The 12,176-nt window shown below is 38.7% G+C and overlaps 1 protein-coding gene across 2 annotated transcripts in view; it reads right to left on the bottom strand.

Moving 5' to 3' along the window:
• Positions 1–584: 584 nt before the first annotated feature.
• The window catches only part of LOC145788642 (uncharacterized), a 29,548-nt gene continuing 17,956 nt past the window's right edge, over positions 585–12,176 (bottom strand). For both annotated transcript variants that reach the window (XM_082874047.1, XM_082874048.1), the window contains 5 exons: positions 11,823–11,877; positions 3,034–3,156; positions 1,342–1,562; positions 1,133–1,196; positions 585–837 (listed from right to left, as the gene is read on the bottom strand). In XM_082874047.1, the coding sequence (XP_082730173.1) occupies positions 1,173–1,196; positions 1,342–1,562; positions 3,034–3,156; positions 11,823–11,877 (423 nt within the window). In that variant the 3' untranslated portion in view covers positions 585–837; positions 1,133–1,172. The remainder of the gene's footprint in view (positions 838–1,132; positions 1,197–1,341; positions 1,563–3,033; positions 3,157–11,822; positions 11,878–12,176) is intronic.

Genomic DNA, 12,176 nt, shown 5'->3' with positions numbered 1-12,176 from the left:
GCCAACCTAAAGTAGAGATTCAATAAGCAACTAGAAGGGGTTCAAATAAGGTGATTCCTAGTCAATGAAGATTAGACGTGACGCCTGAGTTTGAGTCTTTTATCACTACGCAATGCACTACGTAATGCAACTCACCGCCCCCCCCCCCCCCCCCCCCCCCCCCCCCAGTTTGTGTCTTTTATCACTACGTAATGCAACTTTCCTTTCCTACTGACTGAAAAAACAAATAAATAATAAGTTTGATAATTGCCCAAATGCAGGAAAGCCTAACATAACAATCCACAAAAGCAAGGGAGATATCAAGGTGTTTCAAGCCATGTTTCGAAAGCAATTCCTTTCCTACTGATTGAAAAAACAAATAAATAATAAGTTTGATAATTGCCCAAATGCAGGAAAGCCTAACATAACAGTCCACAAAAGCAAGGGAGATATCAAGGTGTTTCAAGCCAAGTTTCGAAAGCACATTCATGAGGAAAATTAATGTACCACATACCTTTATTACGTGGCTTTGGCTCAGGATCAATTCGAACGTCATTTATACATGACAATAGCGTGAAATCCAAGGGAATGGACAAACAATGAAATGATGAACCCGGTAACTGCTAAAATAGATACAAATTACATGACACTAATTTGTTTTGTTTTGGTGACTAATCATTTACAATATCTTTAATACAGTCATAACCCCCATCATAAAAGTAACCCACCACCCAAAATATTCAAGAAAGAGGAAAGAAAAAGAGCATACAACTTTAAATGCAAAAAAGGCTCCTATGCTTTTCTCTGGCAACAATGTAAGTAGTTCTTCCGCTTCCAGGATAAATTCTCCCGTTTGTGCTTCAAAAAAACAAGCAAGTTAATGAATCATTGCCCTGATGAGCTGTGTCTAATTTGTAAATGTTTTTTATTTCATGTTTTCCTCTTAAAGCTGTGTTTGGATTTAGGAAGAGATTTGTCAAGGGAAAAGAAAAGGGAAGGAAAATGTGAAAAAAGAAGCTTATATCTCATTTACATTTCACTTCCCTTTCCTTTCCTCCTACACAAATCCCTCTCTAAATCCAAGATCCGAACACAGCCTAAATGCATAAACTAGACAAAATTTCCCCACTTAATAAATAAATAAAGGTGGAACCTCAGGTTGTCTTCTGTTTCTCATCTTGTAGCCCTACGCCCTACAAGTTCACTGGAGGGCTTCCCTGAGTTTGGCAACAAGAAGAAAGAAATCAGTAAAACAAGCATAGAAGTCATTTCACAAAAAATAGGATAGTCCCTATATGCAAATTGGCTTTTACATAAACTAATTTCGGTTGAGTTTTTCAGAAGTTTTAAAACTGATCTGACCTTAAACAAAAGATCGGAAGCAATGTGCTCCCATGGTAATGATACAGACATTAAGCAGCACTTCAGAGGCATCATCTCTTCATCAGGACCTCGGGTGGCAGCAGCAGCCGCATAGGCATGCTTTGCTGCCACAGATGCAGCATTTGCTGCTCTACGAACAATTGTAGCAAATCCACTCTTAGATGTAGGTGAAGAAGGGCCTGAAACCTGCTTGCTTTGATCTGATGCAGTAAAGCCAAGGTTCGGAAGATGACAATCCAGAAAACACAAAATTTATAGCATCAATCTTACATAAAGCATCTAAAACAATCTTACATAAGACTTTCATATAGTACTACTTCACAATGAATCAGAACACCAGAAATAAATGTCTTCACTGTAGGAAGGAAAGATTTAAAATGTAAACCAGTCCAGAGATTGTGGAAGAATTGTAAAGAGAAAAAGAACAGAGGAGGAGTATTCAACCATCTAGAGTGCTGATAAATGAAAAAAAACTTTTAGATTATGTACTAAAAGATGTAAGTATATAAATTAAAGTGCAAAAATGATCAATAGATAGAAAGGAATCAATAAAAAGTAGCCACCGTGTTCCATATTAATACAAGGTATATATACACAAAATTCATTATTTCCTCTATTTTCTATTCACAAAGTACTCAACCAAGGAAATGATCATGGACCAACTGTTAAGTAACCAATTTTCCCAAATGCTTAAGCTATTAGGACATGAGCCCAGCAATATATATTATCAAGCTATTCAACACCCTCCCTCATGTGCAACCGCATCTTGCACGTGGACAGACAAAGAGAGAACCAAATAGAAGGAGAAGCAAACAACCAATCTGAGAAGAAGAAACCAAACGGCAACAGAATACCAAATGCCAACAGAGAGATTGAACCCAAGACCTCTCTCAGCCAAAGCTAAAATATAATGTTAAGTCACAATTTTCCCAAAAGCTTAAGCTATTAAGAAATGGGCACAACACAACAATGTATATCAAGCTATTCAACACCAACAACCTCTAGTTCTTACATACTAATCATACTATTAGACTGTCCTAGCAGTCATCACTCTAAAATGAGAAAAACTGACTAACCTCTGAAATGAAACGTTAGCAGGAGGGTTCAACAAATATTTACACACAAAAAGTACTTAATGAACGAAATGATCATTGACCAACAACTACTTCTTAGATACTAATCTTACTAGTGGATTGTGTCCTAGCAGTCTTGAAACCCAGTAGATTTCTGTTGCAACAGAAATGGCAGAAAACTCTGCCAACATGATCCATGAAGTACAAAATGAATAGTAAAAGATAAGCAATGTCACCAAAAGTTCAGTAATAAAAGATTAAGTACTACAAATTTAAACCGTAAAACCAACTGGAGGTGGGATTCGCTATATTTATTGAATAAGAAAGTAAGTTCAATAAATAATTTTAACTTAAATTCCAATGTCACAATAGGTGCCAAAAGAGTCAACATTCAGGCCAAAGCTTCATTATTCATCATCGAATATGAATCAATTCATATTCATGTAATCATGTCTAGTGACAACATCACCACCATTCATAATTAAGGGGGAGAAGAAAAGACCCTCTAATATGCTTTATGTACTCCCTCAAGGTTTGTGTCAGGTGGGGGGAATAAGATGAAGGGACCTGCATAATAAGAAAAAAGTTTGTTAATTACCTAATACACCGGAAACAGCAACTTCAACCTCCCCACGTCCACCAGGGCCTTTCATGTAAATTCTGTCGGCTTTCTCAGGGGAATGTCCAAGTGACAGGAAACTCCCAAATCCAGACTTCCCAGCTGTAATGGGGGGAGAGAGATAAGCACAGATAAAGAAAGAATAATGCTGATATACTATACAGAACATTTCAGCACAATACACAATCCATAAATGCTAACTAAATCAAACTCCTGAAAAGAAAAGTCATAACTAGTATTTTCATTTATATAATCGTTAGCTTTTTGATAAAAAAACGAAAATTTCAAATTCATTATGATATAAACTCAAGTGAGGTAAACTGTTAACTATTGAGTTTTTGATCAATCAAAGGAGCTGAAAGATATTTCCACATTGATGGGATAATAGGCTGTAACAGTGTTTTAAAAGGCTCTAGGCACACCGAGGCAATAAGATCTCCTATAGCCTAAGCGCGAGGCAAGGCGAGGCGCACAGCCCACCAAAGCAAGGCGCAAATAGTAGAAGAAAAGCAAAATTATAAAATAGACGAACTTTTCAACATAACAAATATATATAGAATTAAGTTGTGCCTTGCGTATTGTGCCTCACCTCGACCTATTCGAAGTGCAAGGCTGTGCCTCGGTGCGCCTCGCGCCTAAGCGTGCCTTTTAAAACACTGAGCTGTAAGCAGTTTTTCTAGTTTGTTTGTTTGCTTGGTTTTTTTTTTTTTTTTCCCTTTACTTTTCAGATGGACGGGTTAGAAGCTAAGAAGCATGACACTATTAAGATGTCAAGTCTGTAAAAGACCACCCCCCCCCCCCAACATGTGACGGACACGAATCCAGACATATCTTGTTGGCTTTGATTCTTGAATATTTTTAGACAGAGAGAAGCTTCAGAGACTGGGGGACAAGTGTCCATCTTCTTAGACACACAAGAAACACATCGTAAGTTTGAAGAAAATATTTTGAGAGCCAATAATTGAAACCCAAACAATGTGGATTTATACATTTTTTTGGTAAGATGATTTTTATTAACAACAAAAGAAAATTCATAAAATACAGCTCAAAACACATGCCTATAGACTCAACCCCAAGGCAATGCTCTCACAGAGAAATACACAAGATTCAACCTAGCCAAAATTAAATCCAATCACAGCCCAATTGGCTAGGCAAGGAAAGAAAATAAAATCTGCTATCACAAAACTAAACAATCATTTGACAGCATGCTAGAAAAACCCCATTACCTGCCACCCATAAAGATCCCACACACACTACCACACAGCATCATTCATAAACACATCCTAAACATGGTCATCATGATAAAATGAAACAAGAGTATAGGATGCAAAATAACTCTAGCAGCACCCAATCCTTTTAGCGCATGTAAAAACCAACACATTTACAAGCTCCCTGACAACAACAAAGCCCGCCAAACCTGAACAAGTTCAGCGGCACACAAATCGGTCCAAATAACTGGAGACCAGCTGCAATTCAATTAAAAAATCCCCAAGATAACTCTGGAAGATATCGCGTGTACACTCTAGTTAACATTTCTGGTCAAAGTCGAACAAGTACAGTACGCTCAGTCAACTACTCTCACCTAGACCTAGTTACACATGGTGGCAGGTCACCAGATTCCCCACTACCTACATTGAAATGGCCACAACAACTAAACAATCCAATCCAATCATCTCACTCCCCAGAAGGCTCCATTCAGCACTGCAGCTTCAAGACAAGTCTTTCCAAAGAAACTAATAAACAAAACAAATCAATTTGAAATCCAGAATATGAAGCACTTACTTGACCCATGGTTCAGAACTTTTATCTCAGAAGGATAGAACATTTCCCTTGCTACCGACTTTCTCCACAATCACAATATTGTCCACAATGTCATTCGCATTTACATTTTCTAAAATTTGATCAAGTGTTGGAATGTTATTTCCCACATTTTCACATCGTAAAATATTGTTCATTTCCTTTATAGACCAGCCCTCCACCTTTGATCTCTCTATTGGATGGGTTACAGATGGACAATGTTCCACACAAAATGTAATAGTGATCATTGCTCCAATCAAAGAGGTCAGCCTTCCTTTGTATAGAAGAGCTCTTGCAGCGATGATTTCCTCATTGATCTCTGAAATTCGAGATTTCGATCTGTGGGAACACGAGAAGTTGTACTGTCATGAGCACGTGGATTACTTGGACCCACATGCTCTGGTTGCGTCTACGTCCCTTACTCTGTTGTCTTGCAACTGGGAAGGAACAGGAGAGGCAGATCAACCATCGTGGCTAGCCCAACACCAAAACTTATTCCCAGCCCAAGCCCCAATACTTAGGGCAGCTACTGTTGCTATGGCTGTGCCTGTTGCTTCTCCATCCGCGGAGCTCTAACCTCAGCACGAGTAGCCCTTGTTGTTGCATCTTTTTGTGCTGGAATTTTAGCGGCTGACACAGTCTCACTTAGCCACACTGGTTCTTGATATTGCTACTCTGTTAGGGAGGTAGGAGAGTCGCTGAAGTGGGCACGTGGATTACTTGGACCCACATGCTCTAGTTGTGTCTGCGTCCCCACAACTTTGTTGTCCTGCAGCTATGAAGGAACAGGAGAGGCAGATTGACCATTGCGGCTAGTCCCAGCACCAAAACTTCTTCCCAATCCAAGCCCCAATACATGGGCAGTTGTTGCTCTTGCTGTGGCCGTTGTTGCTTCCTCCGTGGATCTAACTTCAGCACGAGTAGCCTTTGTTGTTGCATCTTTTTGTTAAGAAATTTCAGCGGCTGATACAATCTCACTTAGATTACTTAGCCCCATTGGTTCTTGATGTTGCTGCTCTGTGAGGGAGGTAGGAGAGTCACTAAAGTGGCTGGGATAAGTTAACTCAAAAATATCTACACCCTCTGCGCACTGCTCTAGCTGCAGCGGCTGGTGCGGTTGCTACTTCCTACCTTGATATCTAACCTCAAGTCTCATCGCTCTGGCTATTGCATAGTGTTGCAATGTTCTTGGTATTGCGTCCCTTCTTTGGGGTGTCTCTGGTGGTAATGCTATGGGTATTGCAACCATTGTTCGACGGGGTACCTTTATTCTCAGATATATTTCATGTCTGCGGCCACTTTGCACCATGTAGAGTGAGTTGACATGATCAAGAAGTGCATTCATAACTCGTACAGTGATTTGCTGGCAATGATCAAGAAGTGCGTTTGTTCTCAAATGCATTCACTTGGTTTTCAAATATACAAACCTTACAAGTATCCACAAGGTTTTGTTCTAGGTTTTCAAGTAAAACTCTTTACACACCAATACCTGGTTCCATTAAGTTGCATCACTCGCACTATTAGGAGTCACTTAGTTCATTTTCATATCTTTCAAAATTTTAGTTTTGCTTTGTACGTCATTCTTTAAGATCTATTAATGGTTTCTTCTATTTTCACTTCATCCTATTTTAAGTATATATATTACACCTTGCAAAATTTGAACTCAACAGCCAGAAAGCCATCCACCATCCAAGAGCTCTACCCGTTCTTTACATGTAACCAAGTTCATGGTCTCAAAGAAGATAATATATCTTCCTTTTTATTAATCCTCTTTTAGGGTTTGGTCTCATTTCATATAAAAAGGGCGACTCAGTGCACGAGGCAACCTAGCATTTTTCATTTCTTTTTAAGGGTAAAAAATCACACTTCTAGGCTAGCCCTATATATAACAATAGATATACAACACCACCTCCACTTATACAACTACCTCAGTTTTATACTTAGAATTTGATAACTTTTTCAATTTTTTTTCCTCCGTGATTTTCAAAACACACCCATGAAGTATCCACTTTCTAGTAGTTGAGGTACATAACTTTTGATACATAAATTTCATTATCATAACATTATTAAAATCAGCAAACAAGTAAACATGTTCTCTCTCTCTCTCTCTATATATATATATATACACATAGATACATGCATACGTTTTGTACAATAGCAATAATAAAGGTAAACAGACTAGCTGCCTAGAGATTGCATACACCTAACCATTTCATCCTGAAGTCAATGAGGTGGCTGATAGGAAAGTGACCATTGCAAGCAAATCGCCGTCCGAGCTATGAACACACTTCTTGATCATGTCAACCCATTCTACATGGTTCAAAGCGGCCGCAGACATGGAATATATTTGAAAACAAAGGCACCACATTGAACAATGGCTGCAATACCCATAGCATTACCACCAAAGGCACCCTAGAGAAGGGATGCAGTACCAAGAGCATTGCAACCAGATGCACTAGCGAGAGCGATGAGACTTGAGGTCAGAAATCAAGGTAAGGAGCACCAACCGCACCAGCCGCTGCAGCTAAAGCTGGGCGTAGAGCTACCACAGCACGAGGCACTGCTACTGCCCCAGTCGCTATAGCCAGAGAAGGGTGCAGCGCTACTGCAACATGAGGCAGCATATCTACCGCACCAGCCGTTGCAGCTAGAGCAGGGCGCAGAAGGTGTATATATTTTTGAGTTAACTGATCTCGACCACTTCAGCGACTCTCCTACCTCCCTAATAGAGCAGCAACATCAAGAACTAGTGGGGCTAAGTAATCCAAGTGAGAGTATTAGCCGCTGAAATTCTAGTACAGAAAGATGCAACAACAGGGGCTACTCGTGCTGAGGTTAGATCTCTGCGGATGAAGCAACAACAGGCATAGCCGCAACCCTAGCCACATCAGGCTGAGCCACAATAGTAGCAGCAGGAGCAGCAGTCCCAAGTATTGGGGCTTGGGCTGGGAAAAAGTTTTGGTGTTGGGGCAGATCGCGATGGTCGATCTGCCTCTCCTGCTTAGGGGGACGCAGATGCAGCCAGAGCACGTTAGTATCCACATGCCCACTTCAACGACTCTCCTACCTCCCTAACAAAGCAGCAACCTCAAGAACCAGTGGGGCTAAGTAATCCAAGTGAGACTATGTCAGGCGCTGAAATTCCATTACAAAAAGATGCAATAACAAGGGCTACTCGTGCTGAGGTTAGAGCTTCGTGGAGGGAGCAGCAATAGGCACAGCCACAACTACATCAGGCTGAGCCGTAGCAGCAGCAACAACAACAGTAACAACTGCCCCAAGTATTGGGGCTTGGGCTGGGAATAAGTTTTGGTGCTGGGGCTGGCCATGATGGTCAATCTACCTCTCTTGTTCCTTCCCAGCTGCAGGATAACAGAGTTGGGGGACGTAAATGCAAACAGAGCATGTGGGTCCAAGTAATCCACGTGCCCGTGCATCTGTCTGAATACAGGTCACCTATAACCAACTTGACTAATTTGTACAAAGAAATCCCTAGTCTATTCTCTTTACATTAGTAGGGATTGTAACAATGAGTTCATAAAGTATTGTGTCACATTGTTCATGTCTATCCTTGTTATTGAAGTTGAATTGCTATTTCTGTTTCTGAACTATAGCAATCTTTCTTCTTTATTCTTCTTTTTTTTGGTATACATTGATGATACATATAATTTGCTCCAGTAGCGGCTGCACTTGGTGGTGTCATCTTAGAATCTAGACCACATCTTGTGGATATAGTGACTGAGGTTTTTGCTTAGCTATTTGCCCCATTGGGACTAGGTTGGCATATCAATCAATGTTGGACAGTGTAGCTAAGGTCATTCATCGTTGCGTTGAAACAATTGGTACATGGTTTAGTTGTATAGGAGTCCAAGTACCTCTCTTGGCTTGATATTGTGCCCTTTGCTTGGTTGCTTAAGCATATTCAAGAGTTAAGAGAAACTTATTTTTAGTATTTTTTGTTCTTACGAGCAATTCATCTTAGGGGTAGAATTGTATTTTTCCTTAGCTACCACACCAAAGGTAGCTTTATTCACTATGTCAGTGGCAAGGGAGGCCAATTTGACCATTGATTTTTTTGTGGAAGAGGAATAAATTTTTGCTCATTTGGTGCATGTGTAAACATTCGGGCAGTGAATCATATATATATAAAGGCCCGAGAAAAGAATGGTTGAAGAGGAACAAAGCCGTGGCTTCATTTGTCAGGTTTAAATAACAAATCGTAAAGGCTAGGCTTGAAATTGTGAAGACCATTATAATTTTGCAAGTCCATTGTAGCGAAAGCTCTCTTTCACTAGCATATCACTATCATTTTAGGTGGCATATTTACATATTGGATTTTTTTAGGTTTATGTCAATCTTGGAAAATAATCGTGGTAGTTCGCAAAATGGGAATGGGGCATGCATACATAGGCCTTTGTGGCTAGAGTTTTCACTAATGAGTCAAGTCTAGTCATCAGCCGCACAACAAGACCCATAAAGGTAAAGACCAACAATTAGTAGCAACAACCACTGAGCCCACAAAAAATTGGCAAAAGGAAAACAAAACAATAAATGAAAGCAACAAAGAATGGACTCCACCAAAACCATACTCAGTCAAATATTCACCTTGAGCCTAAGAAGCACGGATACGAATACGGATGCGGATGCGGATGCGGACATGGGAACATGGCATTTCAAAAAAATGGGGACACATGACTGGGACACAACAATAAAATATATTTTTATTTGTTATCTAGATTAATATTACATCCACAAACTATCAATATTAACAAAACTAACTCCAATTCTATATATATATTTAAAAACACTTTTAAATTAACACTTATAATTTATATATATATTTTTTTGCATGATCTATAGTATTTAAATCTAAGAAAAAAATAATAAATATTCAACATCCAAAATTTATCAAAAGCACTAAAGAAAATGGGAGAAAAGACAAGTTGGCATGTCCCTAGTGTGTCCTCAACATGTCCCCTAAAAATAAATTAATTAAATAAAGGGACATACGCGTCCCTACCGTGTCTGCATGTCGGACACGGCTACAACATTTGTTTTGAAGTTTCGGTGCTTCACAACGTTGAGCCATGATGGTGTCACGCTTGAGACAGAACCTTCAAAAGCTACCCATCACCACGGAAAAGGAGAAAAGATGTACTAAATGGAGGAGACTAACAATAAGTACTAAATGGAGGAGACTAACAATAAGCACTTCCAAAGAAAAGATAGGCCATAAATGGTTAGTAGATCAAAGCTAAGTAGACCAAGATTCAGAATTGTAATCTCACCCAAATAATAAGAACTGAGGATAGAAGAGACCATATAGATGAACAAAAACACCCTAAAATGACCAAAAAAATAAGCTTTAGGGTAAAACAAACCATCCCCAAAAATAAATCAAGAATTGGGGAAGCGGGCAAGGTGGGGGCTCTCCATAGCAAAAGATAGACAGTAATACATCCATTTTCCCCATGACAAACAGCCGTGAAAGAAGCTTTAGGGAGAGAAGCTCTCAACTCTAGACAGAGAAACCCCAAGTGGATTTATATCTATTAATCCTTCCTCCTTTAATTTTTTAGAAAATAAAATATAAATGTATTTGTGACATAGAAAATGAAGAAATTGTTATTATTTTCATGTACCTATACAAAAATATATATTTATTTGTTGCCATGTCCCTGTTGTTACGTATCCTTGTTTTTTTGAAATCATTGTATCATGTGTCCACGTGTTGTATGGGTGTCCTGTGTCCATAGTCATGCTTCTTAGATTGGAGGAGAATTAAGTGGGGGGAAAAGTTTCGGAGCATACATTATTTGTCACTAAAGAATCAAGTTTCAAATACATTACACTAATCAATACTGCATTCAAAGCCTAAATGAGTGGTCTAGCAGTCTCGAGTAGTGTTTTAAAAGGCGCGATTAGGCACATGCCTAAGCGCAAGGTGCAATGAGGCGCAACCTTGCGCTTTGAACAAGTCGAGGCGAGGCGTAATACGTAAGGCGTAGCTTAGGCGCTGAGACGAGGGCTTTTTTCAAGACATGGGCTTCATGAGCTTTACCTATTTTTTTACTCATATTGATGATTAAGTGCTTTTTTTGTGGGCATACTCAATATAAAATTACTAAACGTGGTCAAAAGAGAGCAGAAAGTGATAAAAGATTTAAAGTTATGCTTTATATCTTTTGTTGGATATTATATTTCTAGTTTTTAGAAGACTGAATGTTATATTTAAAGATTATTGGAAATGCTTATGATTTTTGAATTTGGGAAGAGAGTTGGGCTAAAATAGCCCACTAAAAGACAAAATAGACTAAAATAGCCAATAAGATAAAATGTCACATCTAATCCATAATCATTTCACTTTTTTTCTCACAACCATCAAATCAACTACAAAAAAAAAAAAAGAACAACCAACTTTCCAAATACAACTATTTTAGCCAGGCTAAAATAGCCAAAAAGCTAAATAACCAACTAAAATAGCCAACTTCCCAAACAAGGCCTATCTATATTTGTTATGTTGAAAAGTTTGCGTATTTTATAATTTTGCTCTTCTTCGACTACTTGCGCTTCGCTTTGGTGAGGCACGCGCCTCGCCTCCCGCCTCACGCTTAGGCTATAGGAAACCTTATCGCCTCGGTGCACCTAGATCCTTTTAAAACACTGTCAAGAATTCTGGATAAAGGGACTTGTTTTGGAGTAATTTTTTTTTATTGCTAGATCTATCTTTTACAGCTTTTCAGGCTTAGTTGCTGAATTACAGCTATTGCTGATTGATTCAATCTCAGTATCCCTTTTGAGTTTTTTCTTCAATCATGCATCACAGCTGCTTTAATACAGAACCTCAGGACATGTTTTCACTAATTTAGTGCCCAACATATTAGATGATGAAGAAAGATTGTAATCAATAAAACCAATAACTGTCCTACGACCTGAAGTTTAAAATGAGTAGGATGATTACATAAATTTACCTTCATATGCATCTCGAACCATTTGATAGCTGACAAATCCTGAGAAAAGAGTAAGCTGCAACCACAAACTACCAATCTATTACGATGCTAGCCATTTTCCAAACACAAACGACTATTTTAGAAAAAGAAAAAAGAAAATATGAGCATTTTATGAAACCATGTAACCGATAATAAGATTTTAGAATTTCAAGTTGTGGCAAAAATGATAAAGTAAATTCTGCTCCTAAACACTCAAAAGTTGTTTTTTGATTAAAATATTTATAAAAATAACCGTGCCTAAAAAAAAGAGGTTATATCAATCTATCTATTATTATTTCAAATATCTTGATGTCCAAGTTCCTCACATAGTATCAC

This window comes from Camellia sinensis, chromosome 6 (genome assembly GCF_055761805.1).
Source record: "Camellia sinensis isolate YWXY chromosome 6, ASM5576180v1, whole genome shotgun sequence".
Lineage (NCBI taxonomy): Eukaryota > Viridiplantae > Streptophyta > Magnoliopsida > Ericales > Theaceae > Camellia > Camellia sinensis.
Note: the sequence above shows the minus strand (reverse complement) of the source record. Positions and strands in the feature narration are given on the sequence as shown.